Genomic DNA, 21391 nt, shown 5'->3' with positions numbered 1-21391 from the left:
CAAAACAAACACAAGCAAAGTTCTGCTTTGACTTTTAACTTTTACCCAGAGCTTATGCTTAAAAATAACAGGTATGTTTTGGATCCCTGAAAGGAAACGTCCTTCTCTATCACCATGCAATTTTGTTGAAGTTTGCTTGATTCTACACATTGTATTAGTTCTTAAATCCTGACATGAGAAGGTAGAGGCACCTCCAGAGTTGAGTCATCTCACACATGATTTATTGCTGAGGACTGTAATTACAGTTTTCCAATTGTGATGTAAATTATTCACATTCTTTTCCCCCAGTTTTATAGCACTATTGCAGTATTTGGTGCTTGCATTTTTAATCAGCCTGCAGACAGAAGGATCGAGCCTGAGTTATGATTTCAAAGCCGGCGGTAAAGTTCCACGCTGCTGTCCGACCTTCTCGCCAATAAACAACACATGTCTGGCCATCCATCTGTCTAAATCACACCCTGTCAGCGGCTGGCTTTCAGTTCCGGTGATGGACAGCAGACGGGCAAAAAGCCAGGTCTTCTGCTCAGTGGGCATGCACGCATTTTAACAGCAACCCCCCCTTGGTTGTATTTCCACACCGGGCACTACATGGCATCCTGCAACTTTTCCTTGGCTCTCAACGTCATCTGACCTTGTCATCTCGGAGCAATGAACATGAAGGACGCCGGGCATCTGTCAGTTGTTTTGATAGCCTAAAGTAGTTATAGCTGCAGCTTCCTTGTCTCTGGTTGATGGGAAAACACACGCCGCACTCTCCCTGGATCCGGATACTGTCGCTGCAGTGGAAATAAAATAGCATCTACAGTATGCAGGAGCCCCGTTATCATTATGCTAACTGAATTATTCGCTTTATTGCTCACCTCACCTCATAAGCACTCAAGACAGCACTATCCGTCTCTCTGCAGCCAGCTGACCTTAAGGGAGAAACAACCCAGCATCCGAGCTAACGGCTTGCTTTGCTTATGCACATAAACATTACAGGCTTTATTTAATTATGTTGTCCCCTGACAACAGGCTTTTTTTTACCCGTTCCTTGCTGCACAATACACACCATTCTAATCACAAATTGCCTACACAGTGAGTGATTGAAATGTAAATTGCCTCAGGTATCTAATCACTAAACAAACGTACATGTCGCTGCAGAACATGCAAAAGCAGACTTTATTTTAGGACTTAGAATTTTCTACAAGTGGAACAGAGATGCAACAAAAAAGTCTGAAATATCTGAGTGAAAGATCACGTATAGACAGTCTGTATCAGCTGATCAGCAGGGCTGTAGAGTATATAAAATAATAATAATACTTGTTAGGTTAAAGGTAGGGTAGGAGGTTTTGCAAACTCAGTCAGAGAGTCAGCCAGATTTGGAACGTAAACACACGCCCCTTTCTCTCGGAGCTCACCCTGAAGCCACGCCTCCCAATCACATGGACGAGCATCACCTGAAGACGAGCTGCGGTCTGTGACTTCGGCCATCATGCACGTACCTCTCTGGTGCACGCAGAGCAGGAAGAGAGTGACAACCAGCCAATACTCCGCGCAGGGTCCACCCGGAGGATTGGCTGATGTTTTTAGCATTTTACAGCTTCCACAGATGATTCATATTCTTTGTTTTAATGCAAAACTGCCGAACTAATCGTTTGCTATCGGATTGTAAATAGAAGTTACACTAATTTAACAAAAAGTGCATCAGAATGAAATCTCCTATCCTACCTTTAAGAAAGATATATATTAATTCTTTTACGTACATCAAACTTCTCTTTGAACAAAGGCTTAGTTACAGCCTTTGAACTTACAGTTACAGCCACTGAATGGAAAAAGGTTGGCCCAAGAAAAACAAAACATCTTAAAATGGAAAGAGCTGTGTGTGATTTGACCGCACAGATACAGACACAGATCTGTTTTTCTAGAGTGCTGAAATCTAAAGAGAGAAGAGACAAATGGATTGTTCTAATTTACGGGAACAATTGGAATCCAGCAGCTGAAACATCAGTCTGACATACCTGACATGAGTTTGGTTAAATGTTTTATTAAATCCTGAATTAAGCATCTTTGAACAGCCTTGATAATGAGCCTTTTGTTCCTTAAAACAAAGGGAGGGACGATCAGCTACACAAACACAAATTAAATGTCTTTTCCTCTTTAATGCATTAGACGGTTGTCTATTATTATCATTATATAGACACTAATACTGCACAGACATATGTTCTAAGTATTGATAAATTTCCTGTAAGATAAAAAAATCAATGAATATTCATTACTAGTAACGTTGTGTTTGTTTCAGGAAAATAGAAGAAATGATCCCCTACACCCCGACTATGTGACGTCTTTATTCCGTTGTAAGGTTTCTGCAGGTTTCTGCAGCCTTCAGGCTTTGCTTTGTGTATGTTATATCAGGTACATATAAATGTCAGGGACCTGATCCCCAGCCACATGTCAGTGTTCACGGACCACTGCTTCTTTACTAAGTTTTGAGGATCACTGCTGAGTCCAACTGCCTTTAATTTAAGCAGATAATTGTCTGTTGCAGTTTCCCCTAAAAGCAGTCATGTTGCTGCTTGTTTTGCCACTCTGAGTGAAGAGAGAGCGTTCCTGTGCAGATGGAGCCGTAATTATGATGACCCTTTGTGAGCGCTGAGATAAATCATATTTTTTAGGTATTTTACAAAGACTAAATTTGAACTCATTTCTATTAGACTACAGATCAGTGAGAAGTTGGAGTGCAGGACTGCCCGTTTGTTCTATGCACAGGCCATGGCAGTGGCCCTAACCCCCACCACCCCCCTTCCACGAGGCTCTGAGCCGGGTGGTTCATGTGAGCTCCCTGTTATCTGAGGCCAGCAAAATGCCATGCTGCCTCTGTAGATGAGCTGATCTCCTCTTCTCACGCTCACAGGGAAAGGTCAGATAGCTACAGAAGAGATTTTACTTTTTAAATAGAATGCTAGGACATGCCAGAGGCCAGAGACATAAGGTTACAGAGGAATAAAATCTTTTTGTATTAATAATAATAAAAAAAGAAACAAACATAATCAACCAGCTCCACATTACAAAGGCCTAGCATTTTAATTACATGGTCGGGCTGGTTAATTAAGTTTCATAACAGCGTTAGACTAATACCAGTAATCTCCTTCATTTGACCTATTATAAAGATGCTGCACATACCGCTCAGGAATGTCTGATAATTGCTTTGGATCATAACTATAGAAACATGTCACCTAAGACCTCCATTAGGATCCTATCTTTGTTTCTTTTTCTTGGTTTTGTAAAGAATAATTGCTTATTTTCACAGTCCATCTGGGCTGATATAACAAGAGTGCAAAAAGAAAACTGCTCATACAAAACGCCACCGTCAGAATATATGCACCTCAAACATACACTGTGTCAGAGCAACGCGCACACACAGCTGAGCTTGAAAGGATTTGATAAGTGAAAATTACAGTCTTTTTCTCTTGAGGCTCTACTCTAAATTCACTGAGGGGCCATATTTTAAGAGCAATGACAAGTTTTGAGTGCACAGACTGTGTGTGAGCCAGCCATTTTGGTAAAAAGCATGTGCAGCGGTGCAAAGTGTAAAAAAAAAAAAAAAAAAACTTGCACTGCATCTCACATCTAAAAAACTATATCACAATGTCACTTTTATTTTTAGGATTAAAACATGAAATCTTACCACATAGACTACAAATTAACGAGCTAGCACAGGTGTCTGCAGATTGTAGTGCCACTATGGTACCATGGTAAGCTACGTTTTAGCTGGCTGCAAGATCTTAATGGACTTTTTTTGCTAATAAAAAAAGCAATAAACTGTAAAATGAGATAGGCAACACAATTCTGCCTCTGCCCATTGTACAAAATTGAGGCCAAAATAAGTTGGCACAGCGGTGGTCGAGATGTTCTGTCCAAACCTCCAGCTCTCCATGTTGAGCGCACCATTGGCTGCTAATTGCCACATTACTTCCTCCTTTTTTTCAGCTAACAAGCCATTACCCATCCCTGGGGAAATTTGTTTTTGAGGAGTACTAGTTTTTAGTATGTTAGAAGTGGGTTTTATGGCCTGTTCTGCAGCCAGCCACCAGGGGGTGACCCAGAGGCTTTGGCTTTACTTCTTAGTAGCTGTCATGTCATCCATCTTTATAGACAGTCTCTAAAGCAAAAAAAAAAAGTTGGGGCCCTGAGACATCAGGATTTTCTATGTAATATCTAACATATATAATATTTTTGGGGTAACCTAACACTAGCATATAAAGATGTGTCTTAATCCCAACCCAGTTGTCTAACGATGGTCGCATGTGCCAAAGTTTCACTGTGGAAAAATGTGTGAAATTTATGTGATTTAATTAGTGGAGATGGAAAAGGAGATGCAGTCCAATTTCCCATTTAACTCATCATAACCTGTGCATGGAGATGATTTCTTCTCACTGTCGCTGCCACACATGTCGTACAGCAAAGTTTTAGGGAAAAAAGTTGCAAATTTATGCCGTTTAATTAGTGGAGATGGAACACTCTTTTCTATTGCAGTCCAATTTTCAGAGTTAAACTGATGAGACACTTGAAAAAGATGGAAAAAAAGTGCATAATAATGATTAAATATCTACGCTGATTTGTAATGTATGACCGAGCAGGAGTACTTACACTGCACCTCCAGGTATTTCTGTGCTTGGAAGTCCTTGACTGCAGGGTGATCTACGATGCAAACCACGGGTATGCCGTCATCCTCCCTGCTGACGGTGAATGTCAGCCGGCTGGTTACTGTGTACATCCTGTCGTAGGTCAGCTCCACTTTGGGCTTGCCTGAGGAAAGTTAAAAAAAAAACAAAAAAACATGGTGACTTAAAGTTGGGTAAGAGATTTTGAAAACTCAGTGAGAGTCAGCCAGATTTCCAAAGTAAACACATGCCCCTTTCTCTCGGAGCTCACCTCAAAGCCATGCCTCCCAATCACATGGACGCACTGTGACTTCGGCCATCATGCACGGACCTCTCGGGTGCGCGCAGAGCAGGAAGAGAGTGACAACCAGCCAATACTCCACACAGGGTCCACCCGGAGGATTGGCTGATGTTTTTAGTGTTTTATAGCTTCCACAGATAAAACTAGCTACAAATAGACTGAATGTGTTACTATGTTTTGATGACCTTACCTGTCAATGATATTGTTTGATTCTGCATGCTAAAAGGCACTTTTAAAGACCAAGAGGTCACAGACTAAGTGCAGCCTGACTGGCCCGTCTTTCACAGGAATTATTCACCCAACTGAAAAGAGACAAAGTCTCAGGAATTCTTTGCAGTCAGAGCACAGCACTGGGAGTTAAGAGGTTAAAAGTTGGCATTTGCCTTAAACAAAGTACAACACGGTGCGTCGCCTTTATCATTTGGTTGCATACTTTGCTGGTTGGTTGGTTTCCCGCTTGAGGGTTCCATTGATTTTCAGTGTATGTTTTACAGACTCTAATGAAATGAGAGCTCCTGGCGTTAAAAAAAAAAAAAAAAAATCAATAAGGTCTATATGTTTTCATTTTAAATCTCTGGTTCATGCATCCTTGATCGCTTTGCGAGTCATTTGCGAGCAACATGTTGAATGACGAAGTTTTACAAAATAACAAGCTTTGTAACTCAAGGCTGCCAAAAATATGGTTTGAAATAAAGTCAGCTATTGTTTGGCTGGAAGGTGGGTGTCTTTTTTTTTTACTGTGACCTTTTAATACAGTGGAAGTGAGGATGGTGCCCTTGAGAGTGGACAGAGAGGGTGAATCAGCTAAAAGTGGCCTCCTTTCAGCAGCTACACTGCATGACTGTGAATCACTTATTAGGCTTTATGAATCCAGATTCTCTTTTTTTGTGATGTCCCCCCCTCCCCCTCCCTCCCTCCTCTGATTGGTGGCTTCTCTATAACATCACACACAATATGTTCTCTAACAAAAACAAGAGGATAACCTCATCACAGCTGAACAGCATAAGGATAGATGCAGACAGTGCAGCACAGCAGTCACAAAGTGAGATTGATTATTTTTATCCCTTTGTCCTACTTCCTCACAGTCATTTTGCACCACTGTGTTTGTGTCCCATCAATAAAACAAATACTTGGGAGGAAAAAAAAAGTGAAAGAGTCTGCAGAAAGAAGTGCTGGAACAGGAGAAAATCGCTGCTAATGCGAACAGTTGCGCCCATCAGTTCATATTTTTTTAGCTATAAAAATGCATACTGAGTGCACTCCTGCACCGCAGCTCGATGCCGTCACTGTGGTGACAGCTGTCTTTTTTTTTTTGGATGCTGGAAAAAGCAAACCTGTGTGATGTGGCTGGTGTAAAAGGAGCAGGTTGTCATGAATAAATACCAGTGGAGGCTTCGGATGAATGCAGGTACCTGAAATGGGAACCTGAAGTGGTCTGCTCAAACCAAAATGTTTTTTTTTTTTTTTAAGATGCAGAGATGTCTTTATTTGAGTCCTGGATTATTCATTGTGCAATACAAATACACACCTACACGAGCTCAATGAAATGTGCAGAGGCAAGCACACAGGTCTATAGGAATAAGTTATAATTAGCATCGGTGGTAACGATGATGAGATGATTAACGAGCCTCCATCTTATTTCCTGTCCATCCTTCCTCTACCATCTGTCTTTATCAAGCCCAAAAAACTGCTGAAAGCTGACCGCATCCAGTAAAGTTTTACTCCTGATGGCCGAGTTAAGCATAGGTGTTAAGGTCGTAACAAGGTTTTAACAGTCTGCAACTTGTTTTCTCATCACACCACTGACTCACCATCCACTTGTATTTAAAGGTCAGGTAGGAGATTTTGAAAACTCAGTGAGAGTCAGCCAGATTTCCAAAGTAAACACACGCCCCTTTCTCTCGGAGCTCACCCCGAAGCCACGCCTCCCAATCACATGGACGCGCATCACCAGAAGACGAGATGCGGTCTGTGACTTCGGCCATCATGCACGTACCTCTCTGGTGCGCGCAGAGCAGGAAGAGAGTGACAACCAGCCAATACTCCGCACAGTGTCCACCCGGAGGATTGGCTGATGTTTTTAGTGTTTTATAGCTTCCACAGATGATTCATATTCTTCGTTTTAATGCGAAACTGCCGAACTAATCGGTTGCTATCGGATTGTAAAGAGAAGTTACACTAATTTAACAAAACGTGCATCAGAATGAAATCTCCTACCCTACCTTTAAGGTGGAGGTAATAGAAAACAACCCTGCCGTCACACCAAGAACAGACCAGTAAGGCAGGAGAGATACAGTCTCACAAAAACGGACATCTGTGAACTCCAAAATGTGCGGCATCAAATATTAATGTGCTCAAGCAGAGACAATGTAACTCTTGAGGGCAATAAACGGAGTGTGTCAAAACACATGTCTTCTGTGTAAGCCCACATGCTGGAGGTAGTGTGCGTGTTGCAGAAATATTACAATACAAGAGTTGACGTAGCAACACGCCACAAAAACTGTTTCCTCGCATTCCACTGCTGCTCCCTGACAACAGGCCCTGCAGCTCACACGCTGCAAGTTATCAGATCTCTGTATTATGTTCATGGTTAGTAAAGTAGTGACGAGGAAGTGAAGTGGCTGACCCCCTGTGTGCGCCGTACAGGTTCACTTTGTGACAAATTTTAAGTGCACTGGTAGATGACATTTTTTTTCTTTGTTTAAGAAGAGAGCTAATAGGCTGGACTTGTTCTTTTTAACAGGCCAGCACTGTCACAATAATATTTTACTTGTGAAAATGTTCTTCTTCTTCTTATTATTATTATTATTATTATCCACAGAAACATTTGCAGGGAATTACTACATGTTTCACTGATGAGCCGGGCTGCAGTGGCTAATGTTATGCTAGTGTTATTACCAGCGAGTGCTTTCACAGCTTGTTGGTTTATCCTGGCTGATATCATTATCCACTAGAAAGACCTATGGTGGTATTTATTAGTACAGGACTGTATAAATTGCATGAATACCTTTAATACTCTGCTGATCCTCTTTTAAAGCCAACAAGCAGGTGGCATATAATGTGATTTATGGAAAAACAAGAGAAACAGAGCCTCTTCAGAAAAGTGAGCACTGAAAAAAAAAAAAAAAAAAAAAAAAAAAAAAAAAAATGAATGAAGAACTTGTAAATGCTCTCAGTGAAGCTGTGTTAAAGGAACGTTCTGACAGACTAACTCTGGAGCTGTGCCAGTACAGATGACTGTCACTGAAAGGCAGCAGAAGGCCTAACGTGAGCTGAAGTGGCATTTCAAGTGCTGCTGTTAGGCTGCCTGCCTATAGCCACATTTCTGTTATTAACAGCATTCTAGTGGAACGCAAAGGGAGGAGAGTCCGGTTTGATAAAATATACGTATCAGCAAATTCTGTCACTTACTTTGCCCAAAATATTCTTTCCCCCATTGGTCCGTTGGTCTTCCTGCCAGGGCAGAACGGGGTAATTGAAATCACCCTGTGGTCGTCTCTTAGCACTTGAGGCTAATGGCTGCTCTGGTCCCTGTCAGTCAATGAAGCGCCCTGTCTTCTATCTGTCTCCCTTTTCTTTTGTCTTAAAGAAACACAAAGAGGAGAACGACCCGCTCTGCTCAGGCTGCCCTCCTTTTCTCTCTCTCTCTGTAATGTACGCTGGTGAACTGGAGATATCAGTGGCTCGTGTTAATAAATCACTAAACAAGCAGGATAAGAGCAGAAAGAAGGAAGGAGATAATAGTGAGATAATGGGACTGTGCATATTAGGAGAGATGGTTGGATTTACATTGGCAAGCATGACAATTGCAACCTTTAAATGATATTTAAGAGACCCTGATTATCCCTTAAGGTAATTAAGTTAAATTCTGGGGACGTTTAATTAGAAATAGGTCTGCCAGGCATGGGGCTTCAGCTGAAGGCAATTTAAGTAATTTCGGGCCTTACTGCCAGAACTCTGACACCCCTGAGTCATTCTTTTTTCTTCCCATCTTTCATTTTCTTGCACAATTTCATTTTCAGGGCAACGCTAAAAAAAAAAACCCTGTGGAGCATTAATGTAACAATAATGTTAGAAGGTTCAGTGCAAACTCGTAAAAGATGGCTTTTTATAAGAGCCTGCATTTGTTTTAGCGCGATTCAGCTGGCAGCACCTTTTCACCTGTGGCGAACATGGATAAAAGCAAATGGCACGCTCCAAAAATGCAGTGGAGTGACAAGTGAGCCATTAAGTACGCCCCAGTTTTGTGTTATTGCAAAACATTGCATCTACCAGTTGCAGAACTCCAAAGAGCGCCGACCCTACTCTGTAAATGCCAATCCATTCCCGACAAGAGTGAGAAAACAACATGGGCGTGGGGTCGAAAGGGCGTGAAGCATTACACAAATCATTTCCTGTCCATCAACACAAGAACAACATTTTTCAGTAAAGGAGACTAAGAGCAAACAATGACACAGCACTCTCTGTTAAACGCTGTAAAAAATGCTGCGTTTTTGTTTTTTTGTACAGAGTGACTGTGGCAGCGTCTTATTTTAATGAGATCCTGGAAAAGCCTGAATAGTGCATCAGTATTTCACAGTGACTAACAGCTACACCGGTCACTTGTTTCACTCAGTCCATTTACAAAAGCAAGCGCACAGCTACACAGCACCATTAGTCAGTGTGTTTACATACACTTAAAGGCAGACTTTTGCCGTATTTGTCTGCAAGATTCAAACCTGCATGGCTCAATAAGCAAGAGCACCAGCAAAGCAGGGAACCAGAGGACAAAGACTTTATTATTCGATTGTTCCAAATAAACATCTGCACATCTCTGTACATCCTGAGTCTACTGTTATCAGGTCTAACCCCAACCTAACAGGTAGATTAAGGCCCCGTTCACACTGGAGAAAGTCATTCCAGCTAGAGTAGGATTGAGCCCAGACAGCCTTTAAACTGGATGCGTTCAGACCTATTTTCAAATCTGGCTAGCACACACTTGTGTCCGCACTCAATCCGGCTTCATCCAGCGTGTTTGCTGTCCTCCAAACCACTAGGTGGCGCCTCGTAATATACAGAGTCCGTTCAGGCCGCAGTAGGACCGCGTGTGCGCATGCGTCGTGCAGTTTTTTTATCCCGTGTCGCGCCCCGTGAACCGGAAGTAGCATGTTGCTAACTGGAAGTAGCATGTTGCTAGCCGGATTCGCTAGCCACATTTGCATTCACACCTGAGCCACATTTGAGCCAATCCGGCTAGATCCACCTCTCGTGGGTGGATCTAGCCGGATTGAAATCAAACTAGATACTGCCGGATTCGAGGTGTTCACACTCAGAAAAAACACATCTGGATAGGCCCAAATCCCGCTTTAGCCAGATTTTTTTCCCCAGTGTGAACGGGGTATAAGCCTCTAGAAGGAGGATTGTTCTTGTCTATTTAACAGCCTAAGCATTGCCACTGTTTCCTATAAGTGAACATATATGCCAGATTTGACATCCAATGTAAGACCTTCTAATGTTAACAATCAGTCCTAAGCCAGTCCCTGACCTTGGTACACTGGATCATACTCAGCATTGTGCTGACCACTAAGGGTTTAAAGTACTGCGGTGCAGAGGTGAAGCTGCTTGGGGGCCTTCCACACAGCTTCTGATTAGGACCTTTGTTTCTACGTCTTTACAAAGCTTACTCTGAGGTGGAGGTGCCTGGCAGGAGGCCTGCTCACCCCCTGAGCTCTGCACAGACTTCTAAAGCTCGGCTACCTTTGATGAAGGCATGCAAGTTGTCAGGGTGCCAAGAGGCTCTGGCCACCGCTGGCTGCACATCCATATTTTGCTTTTTATTGGAAAGTTGCAGCACAGGACTCCATTCAGTATGTAACAGGATGAGTAAAAGAGTGGGACAATTACAGGGGAGGTAACACATGCAGACAAGGAGCTGTCTGGAATTTATTAGCACTGAGCTGTCTCAAGTTACCAATGTTATTTGCACCTAAGGTGGAACCGCTCACAGGAATGAAGCCACCTGCTAAAGGCTACATAATATGTGACTTATGATGTCAAACTGCACCAAACTGTTAAATATTTACTTTCAGTTTCCAGCACACACATCACTTAAAAGTCCTGGGTCTGACCTCTGTCTCCCTCTTGCATATGTGGGCTTTGTATCTTGTTATCATAAAGCTAGAGGTGTCAGGAGGTGAGCCAAACAGCTGCTGCTTGGCTTATTCATGCACACACACACACACACACACACACAAGCTTTACGTGAATCTTAGCTTCATGAAAAGTTTGATGTACACAGAAGTGAATATTTGGGTTATCTATTGTGTTAAGAGAGGAAACTTTTTGACTAATGACTGTAATTTTCTCTGCATGTGAGTACAGTGGACCTCCTACCTGGAAGCTCTTTATCTCCCTTCATCCATCTGATGGCGGCGGCAGGCTTACTGCTCATGGCAGTGCAGGTCATCTCTGTCTCGTTGCCCTCGCTCAGGACCTCGTCCCGGGCCTCGATGATGGGGTTACCCGGAGGAACTATGACAGGACACACAAACAGAAAGTGTGTAAACACTGAGGAAATACAGCGTGACAGCTCCATAGCACACTGTACTGAGGATATCAGAGATACATTCAGGATAAGTTCAGTTATTGTGTCAAACTACAAAGAGCAGGAAAAGTTCACGAATTTGTGACTGGTTCACTGCTACAAACAGTTTGTGACCTTCTGACTCATCCAGAAAAGTGAGGATTTCATCAAACAATGTAACCTAATTAGCACGTAGCCATAATGGTCATGTATACCAAACCCTACCCCTCTCTCTCTCTCTCTCTCTCTCTCTCTCTCTCTCACACACACACACACACCAGTGAAGGCGTGTGTACACACTAATGTCACTGTGGTAATTGTGTGTTAACATCAGTGTGAATTGTGTCGAGCTCACCACCATGTTCCTAAACATAAACAAGCATTTACCCCCCCCCCCCCCCCCCTGTGCGGTAACATTGAGTGTTTTTTTTTTTTTTTTAATGTGTGTGTGTATGCGTGTGTTTTGTTGTTATACTTAGCACAGTGATGTCCGCGTAGGCTTCCTGTGGGGGGTCCGTGTAGAGCTGGCAAACATATCGACCCTCGTCTGCCAGCGAGACATTAGACAGCGACACCCGCAGCTCATTGTCTGAGAAGTTCACCAGCTGAAAGCGAGCGTCTTTCAGTGCTGAAGCAGAAACACACAAACACACACATTTATATGGCATGGATGCACAGATCAACACACAACTTTTTGTTATTGCTTAAACTATGATTTCATTTAAAATAGCTTAAATATTTCCTTCTACGGAGTCAAAACCAACAAGTATTCAGCACCACTTGCTCTGGGTGTAGGAGCAGTTGAGTAAAAAAGGAATATTTCATAGATTTTTATAGTATTTATGAACAAATATGTATTTATAAAAAGTCATGTTTAATTTCACAACTTCAAAGATTTTCCCAGAGAGAAAAAAAATCCACCTCAATCTAATTAGTCAACCCGAAAAAAAAGTGATGTAAGACAGCACTTAAAAGCAGAAATGAGAGAACAAATCCCACTTTGATACATTTGATCCTGTTTAAGTAGAAACACACACTGACAGACCGCACATGCTAACAACATGCTCGTGCTAACCGAGGCCGCGTCCTTGCTTTCGTCCTTCTGCTGGCCTCGCACAGGACAAATCTATAAATCCTGTCTCTTCCTCCTCTGTAGTCACTTTCATCTCGCCTAACCTTGTTTTCCCACCTACCTAAGCACACTCTATCAGCTGTAATGTCCAATGACAACATGTGGTTAAGATGAAAGCCTACCCCCCACCCCACCAGCCCCCCCATTGATGTGCTGATAAAATTCTGCTCTGATTGACAGCAACTCCGGGCTCTCTGCACTCCGCGCCCTCTTAGATCTGTGTACTTATCTCATGGCTTCAAGCACTAAACATGGAGCTCTCTGACACAGAACACCTCAAAACAGACATATATATATGTATATATATATATATGTATATGTATATGTATATATATATATATATATATATATATATATATATATATATATATATATATATATATATATATATATATATATATATATATGTATATATATATATATGTATATGTATATATATATATATATATATATATATATAAATGGAAGAACCAACTGGGCTCCATTATGATTTAAAGGCGTTATAATGCAGCATCTGCATTATAAAAGCAATGGAGTCAGACCTGCCAGCAAGAAGCGAGAATGTTAATTACAAACTCATTCAAAGTGGAGATGATGGAAAGAAAACAAATAAATATATGAATTAGCACAAGGTGCTCAAATCATCAAGCTAAAGAACTAATTTTAACTAAGTGATACGAAAAAATTGAAATATATTTTTGCTTCAATTAGTGCAGCTATTAGTTTCTTTTGTCCAAGTACAATGAAATCCTTATTATGACAGATGAATAATATGCCTCTAATTAGTGAAGCTCATTCAAAAGCCTTGTTAGCCCTCATTAAAACGAGAGGTCAGCTTCTAATCCTAATGATTTAATTAAATTAAATGAAATCTTTCCCAGATTCAAACATGCTGATGCTCAAGTATACAGATGCACTAAAAAAAAAGACACCGACCTGCATTCAGAGGCAGAGCTACTGTCCCTGAGCAGGACAGCGTCTAACTGTTTTATAGCTGTTGGTAATAATTATTTTATTATTAAATTAAAAATTGCATTTTTTTCAATTTAATAATAGGCTGAGAATATAGAATGACATGTGCAATGTAAACTGACATGTATTTTACGCCATATTGTGTTCATACTTACTTTAAATCCATCAAAGATGTTAAATTGTCACCAAATGCTGAAACTCATTATCATCACCTTATAGCATCATTGGTAAATATCCAGACTTTGCAGTATACTGAGTTGCAAAATAAACAGAAACAGATTATTTATCCTTCGGCATCTGCATTGTTTCATTGGTTTCATCTGTCTTATATCACAACCTGAGCTTCCTGGCATGCTGTGTGTTTCATCTGTTCCTTTTTCTGATGTTTGAAAACTGATGACTCCAGTAAAAAAGCCAAGCAAGTCAGCACAACTGCTTTGTCTTCAGCTCATTATGCAGGAATCTCCAGAAAAGAAAATGTAATGTTTAAACTCCAAGTCTCACTGGATGCAGCAGCTTTCATTGTGCCCTCAATTATTTACCAAAAAAAACAAACATGTGGTCAAGACTTAGACCCTGTTTACACATAGCTGGGTATTTTGAAAAAACGAATATTTCCTTCCCTTCGTTTTCCAAAATAACATCGTGCACACATCATTGTTTTCAAAAAAGTTTCCGTTTACATTAACCTGCATAAATATGCTCCCAAGAGCCGTCATGACTACTCCAGGCCTGTGGGTGGCAGTGTAGGAAGAAGGAGAAAGCCGTGCAAGCCAATCAGAAGCCTCATCGACGCAGTCTGGCTCTTTGTGTCAGAAGTTGTTCCAAAGTTGCTGAACCTGGAGACCTAACATGTCTCTGCTCCTCTACACAGTAAGAGGAGCTGCATTTAAAATGCAAACATGTAAAAAGTGCTGAAACCAACAGAAATGCAAACGCTACCCGGAATGCTTCCATTACTAACCTACAGCTGCTCTGGCAGCCGCACTACACAAAAAAAGTCGCACCAACTGACGTGCAGACTGCCGCAAACTCCGTGTTTCTCTGTTTTTTGTCAGTTCACATTGAAACGCGAATACAGCGTTTTCCAAAATCTCCACTTTTGGAGACACAAACGAAGGGGAAAGTCTCCGTTTTTCAAAATACGTGTAAACGGGGTCTGAGTATACCCCCTCTCTGCTTTCATAGGAGTTAAGAAGGTGAGCTGCAGCAGGTGCTCCTAATCATCAGCCCTTGATGAATTGATCACCAGCAGATGTGCAGGTCTCTTTTTGGCAGTTTGGTGGTGTGGAGCCCTCAGATGTGTGTTAACGCTAATGCCAAGAGGGAAAATGCTGCTGCACATCAATCTGGAAAGGCTTATACAAGCATTTCCAGACTATCTGGAGTTCAAAGTTCTACAATCAGAAAGATTATTCATAAGTGCAAAGCATTTCAGACAGCTGTCAATCTTCCCAGGAGTGGACCTCCCAGCAATTTCAATGCTACAACCCAGAGGAGCCTACAGGCCTCACTGAGCATGTTAGATGTTAATGTCCTTGACAGCACAATTAGAAGAAGACTGAAGCTCCTCTGTCTACATGGAAGCACGACTGAACTTCACAACACTGAACGAACCACAACACCGTCCTATGGACAGATGAGACCAAAGTGCAGTTCTTTGGCTTTAATGCTCATTACCATAAGTTCTCCTTCACATCACACATTAAACCCAAATGGCCTGTTTTCTGCCAGAAAGACAAATAGACACTCCCACTGCCCCAGCAGTGCAGCCTCCACTCACAGCAGCAGCTTTGGTTTAACTGTGGCTTCTCCAGCCATCAGTATCTGCAACATGTCTGCCACTGCTGCTGTCCAAATAAATGATGGACTAATCTTAAATAATGTTGCTTGTAGTGCACACAAACGGCTACATGAGGAGCATCCGTTTTTTAGAATGAAATATTTGGTGTGTCAACAATTTGAGGAAGCCAAGCCAATCAGATATAATCCATTTCACAAAAGCAGATCTCATAATCCTCTTATGTGTCACTTTTAAATAAGGCATTGTGCTGTATGCATAAATAAATAAATACGTAACTAAAGAAACACTGAGGAACTGTGGCAAGGACGGTCCCCTTTAGCTCCACGTTAGGGACAACAATACTGCAGGCTCAAAGAGATACAAGGACAGATGACGGAGAGCAGCCTGGTTAACACAGCAGGACTGAACACAGTGGTACATTTCATGTGGCAGTCCTGGCAAAAGAGAAGCTGAGAAACACTGCGGATGTTTTTAATGTTACATCACAGCACACTAGAACACATATTTCCCTCCTCTTTGTGGAGGGTGACCTTCAGCTTTGTGCTCTCTCTCTCTCTCTACCCTGTTCCTCTTCTTTTCTTGTTCTGTCATATGCCTCAGCATGAGCAGGACATCACAGACGCCTGACAAAAGGTAAAAGTGATCGTCTTCGGATAAGACGCATCTGTTCAAACAGTGCCGAGGCTGCAAATTATCTGATTTCACATCCAATGGTGATGAAGCTCATTTAAAGGCAGTGATAAGGGCAGTACAGTAGAGCTGCACCGAAGTACAGCCAAGGAGACTGAGTGTTAGCACACTTCCCCCTCTCCCCGCTCTCTGGAGTGCAGTGTCACTGAGTGTGCCCATTACTGCCATCAAACAGTATGCCAGCTTTAATGAACCCAATTCTTCTGTGCATTTATGTTTATAGTGCTGTGAATGGGATCCACTTCTCACATAATGTGAAGGTAAAGTAACAAAAAAAGGCCCAGCAGAGAAAAACAAGAGTGTTTCAACTAAACTCACTGTGTGGGAACTAAAGCTGTCCACCATTTTTTAGGGTTTAAGTGCTTTGCAAAGGTTAACATCCATTTACATGCATACATACTATAGACATGCATGTTCAGTCCAGATGCTCCAGGAACGTAGTAACAGAGGAAGGAGGAACTGAGCCTTCAAGCTGTGTGGCACAAAATACAGATGCATAATATTCAATTTCTGAAGACATCCGATATGCTGATATTATTGGATATTAATATATATGTATGCACATGAGTAATTTAGGAGAACATGCAGCATGGCCTGTAGTAAAATTCACATATTAAACTGCTGAAGGAATGCCAATGTTAAGCTGTCACAATCAGAGAGCTGCTATGCTAGCAGTGTCTGACACTTGCAGAAATAATATTTATTTATGCTTTTTATATAATCATTTTTCACGAAGCTAATAATGATACTCATCTGCTGACCTATCCACCTTATTGGCTGAGGGTTTATATTAAAGCAAAATTCTGTAGATACCGATGTGCTGCCAATAACAGTACGTAACCACTGGCACCTAAAAGCGAGTTTTTGTTAATATTCATTGATGTCGACTGCATGACTTGTGCTAAAAAGACAAACTCTGCCTATAGCTTTGCAGAAGCTAACTGGACTCTTTAAAGCCACAGATAGTCAGCTGGCTGTATGTCTTGCATCTGATATCACAGCAGTATAGTAGCAGAATACCATATATTGCATTGCATTGACTGTATATTTTGCACAGTGTTCTTTATGAAACACTTGAAATTGAATGTGGGCTGGTGTCCCATATTTGAACCAACCTTTTACAGATGGCCATTTTCAGTAGTGAAATATATGTGTATATGTATATATATATATATATATATATATATATATATATATATATATATGTATATATATATATATATATATATATATATATATATATATATATATATATATATATATATATATATATATATATATATATATATGTATATATATATATGTATATATATATGTATATATATATATACACGCATATATATATACATATATATATATACACACACACACATGTTTTAAGGCTGCTAATTACGTTAAAATAAATAGAAAAACAATTTGGCTGTCTCAAAACAGCCAGTGAAAAGTTCCGAAATGATCCATTACACTGCCTCTCATTACATTGCCTGTCTCTGCACTGCTGAAAGTAAGGGTAAGATTAGAGTGCTGAAACCAAACATAAGAGGATTGGGCTGTATATATATATATATATATATATATATATATATATATATATATATATATATATATACGTCCTCTCCTGGCCTTTTCTCTCCTTTTATTTCACCTCTGCTGACTGCATGATTTGAATTCATCTTGCTTTCTCTTCCCCCCTCTCTTGATTAATCTTCATTCTTTTGCTACATTTCATTTGAATAGTTTTTCTTCTCCAGCCTTTGCAGAGGATGACTCCCATCCAGAGAGAGCAGGAGATGATGAGTGTGCCTCGCCTAAGTGGCTGCAATCAATTGTGATTAGTGGCTGCTGCTACTTTTTGAGAGGAGCACATCAAAGTTTTATTATTGGGTGTCAGAGTGGGCGAGACGGGGTGGGGCGGGGGTAATTACGCTCTTATAACCAACCTCCTCCCCACTCTGGGTGAAGTCCATGATTCCTGGCACTATGGTAGTGTTTGGCACGTGTGCTTTTTAACACTCTTAGGGGCTTTTCTCTCTCTTACTTAAGTACTTTATTTATATCACCTTTTTTTCCACCTCAAAAAAATTAAAGTGACTCTTTGAATCACATTATTACACCAAAACTAAATATACCTATTTGAAGTAATTTATTTAAATGTTGACACTGTGCATGTTTTGGTTTTAATTAAAATATAAGGAAACTTCTATAATTTGGACAAACCTGTGGAGAGACAACACTGTTTATTTTTTCAGCAGGTTTTTCGCCGGAGGAGTTTTTATTTCTCTACCTTCCACTTTAAATAATCCAAAGTTCTTCTACTGTATTCAAGTCGAGGGACGAGCTGTACTTTGGAAGGTTACTGTTTCCACTTCTCCTCATTGTTGTGAGGGAAAATCCTTATCCTGCCGAGAGTCAGTGCATTTATCATACAATCTGTATTAGACACACCGTCCACGTCTGTCTGTCAGCATGTTCCGTGGTGGTCCTGTTCTGGCCTTCACACAACTCCATCTGATCAATAATGTGTTTTGGGAGTATTGGGTATTTCTTCTTGGCCACCAGGAACAACAACAGCAGAGGAAGAATGTCTAAGGTGATTTAAGTGTTTACATAGCTTACACACACATACAGTATTCTCCAGAATGAGTCAGTTTTAGCACCATCCCATATATTTTCCTATAACTAACCAATCAGTTCTGATGCCTAAACATAATTTAAAGTTATACACGTAATGGTCCAATACCAGAATATGAATCCGAGTCTCCTGGCTGAACGCATAGAGGAGGAAAAGTTGTTAATTAGGAGTTAAAAGCAGGAAGACAGGAGCACAGGAAGACCAGTCCCCAATTTGAATGGCTTGGTACCTGATGATGACCAGTCTGAAGTAAACAAACACTGGACCGGACATGGGGTAATCATTCAGTTTTGGGAAAACTATTATGCCTGAAATAAGCTGTAAAACCTTCTACACCGGCCTCCAGTTGACTCATCAGTTGCTAAAGAAGCTGCAAAAACAACGGCAGTTTGTGTTTGTGCTCTTCCTTGTGTGACAATGTTGGTGTGTATGTGAAGCACAGGATCCCTTCTGTGTGTGTGTCTGTGGTCTCATGATAAGTGTGCTATAAAGTCAGGAGGGTCAAGGTAGCCCAGCACATATACACAAAGCTGCTAATTTATGACAAAAGTATATAAATCACTGAGGTAATATTAGCTGTTGAGATGATGTTGGCAATATCTTTCCCTGAAACATATGGCAGTGTCAGCAACAACCACCAGCTGGGTGTGTAGTACAACTGCTTCTGAATGGAGCACAGCAGCATCACACACCAAAGGTCACTGTGCCGTGGAAACATCACCATCTGTGCACACTCTGGTTGCTAACAATAGCGAAAACAACGCTCAGTGCTAAAGCATCATACGCTCGTGCTCTCACAGTAAACAGATGAGGGAAACGAACACTTATATAACTTTGTATTGGGAAATGCAGGAAACACACACACATACACACTCATCACGGTGAACTAGTCTGTGAAAATAGTTGTTGAATTGTCTTCTGTAACTCTGCAGGAGTTTTGTCAAGTCTGGTAAAAAGAGGCTCTGATTATCTCATCAGGGGTTATCACAGCTGGAGTAAAGTAAGGAAGCCAACGTCCCAGCTGTGAGCCGCGGAGTCTGGATGATGTGGCTGTTTACTAGCAGGGGGCGCTCATTGAAAGACTCTTATAGTTGCATGCAATATGTATAGCATGCTTCCTAGCTTCCTTGCTAAAAGAAACTCAGGATGTGTCCACCTCTGTTTGTTACCCCCCCCCCCCTCTCCTTTTAAAAATACAAAACACAAACAAAGCATCTGGAGCAATGTGGTAGGAGGACATGCAGTGAGACACATGCCTCTCACGGGTCTCATTTCAACTGGAATAAAATTGATTAGAGTGAATAAAATGGCTTACAGGAAGCATAAGAAGTGCTTTCACTGAACATAAAGTGTAACACAAGGATGACCAACAGTCCTCTCTGCAACTAACTGAAGCCAGTTTCAAAGCACTCCTCCTCCGTCTGTCTCTTTACCCTCTCTTGCTTTCCATCTCACACACACTCGCAAACATAATCCACCACTGCGGGTTCAGGTTGAGATGGCAGATGTGATATTTTGAAGGGGGCAATGTTGTTTGGGAGGCTGCCTGGTGGAGGTTATGTCATAATGAAGCAGTGCAGCTGTAGCGAAGATGCCTGGGAGGGATCACAGGAGATCAAGGAGACCCCGTCAAAAGAAGAACACCTTGCCCTTGACAGGCAGCTTGTGGGAGTCGGCTTCACCACAAGCTCGGCGCAATGAGCGGATAAATAAATACAAAGTTTGGTTTAGCATACGCGTAAGGGCATTCTGTGAGTGTGCCTTTGTACAGTAGAAGCAGAAGGTGTGTTTGAAAAGGCGAACAAGGAGGGGGGTGGCGACGAGGGCCTGACACATGTGTGTAGAGTTTGTGTCCTAACACAAGAAAATAGTCAAAATAAAATAAAATAAACAGTTACCATGAGATAATGTGTAACATAACATACAGATGGAGCTCTGTGGGCGTGGCCTATCTGCTTTATACATCTGTTAGAACCTATAGATGTGTAATAATGTATGTATACAAGTAAAAAGTGATATGTAGTGATGAAATAGAAGTGATGAACACCAATGGTGACTTAAAAATGAAATATATAGTTTGGTTCATTAAATTCCAAGACTTTTAAACATTTTATCTAAAATTAAAAATTATATCTACATAGGTTGGACTAAACCCTCTGTAATTTTGTTTCCCTTAATTAGAATGAAAAAAAAAACTTGGCAGAGATAATGTCCACAAGCTTAGCTATAGATTGAGATAAATAGATTGCTTCATCTACATCATTTGTAAGGAGATGTTTATTGTAAAAATGTAAATTTTCAACAGATGAGAATTTTTTTTTCATTTTTGCTTTTTGCCATCTTAATTTACAAAGAGCCAGAGGCATACAAACTAATACTTACATATCTGAGCAAATGTCTCAGGTGACACCAAAAGTATTCAATACACCTTATGGTTGCTGAGATATACTCTATGCTTGTGGTAGAAAGGGTTAATTATGCTGAACACATGGTGTATTAACATGTAAGTTAATTCAAAATGAACAAAAGATACAGTTGGAACCTGACTGCTGCTGCACAGCTACTTCTATCTCACTGTCTCAGCTACACTGTATAATATATGCTCAAAGGATTATGATCTTTACCTTTTTCCACTATGTTATAGCAAAGTAAATG

The 21391-nt window shown here is 41.0% G+C and overlaps 1 protein-coding gene across 4 annotated transcripts in view; it reads right to left on the bottom strand.

Moving 5' to 3' along the window:
- The window catches only part of cadm1a (cell adhesion molecule 1a), a 329313-nt gene that overhangs the window by 54714 nt on the left and 253208 nt on the right, over window positions 1-21391 (bottom strand). For all 4 annotated transcript variants that reach the window (XM_028421291.1, XM_028421293.1, XM_028421294.1 and 1 more), the window contains 3 exons: window positions 11982-12134; window positions 11317-11454; window positions 4630-4788 (listed from right to left, as the gene is read on the bottom strand). In XM_028421291.1, coding sequence (XP_028277092.1) covers window positions 4630-4788; window positions 11317-11454; window positions 11982-12134 — 450 coding nt within the window. The remainder of the gene's footprint in view (window positions 1-4629; window positions 4789-11316; window positions 11455-11981; window positions 12135-21391) is intronic.

Source organism: Parambassis ranga, chromosome 14, assembly GCF_900634625.1.
Source record: "Parambassis ranga chromosome 14, fParRan2.1, whole genome shotgun sequence".
Lineage (NCBI taxonomy): Eukaryota > Metazoa > Chordata > Actinopteri > Ambassidae > Parambassis > Parambassis ranga.
This window is presented reverse-complemented; position numbering and strand designations above follow the sequence as displayed.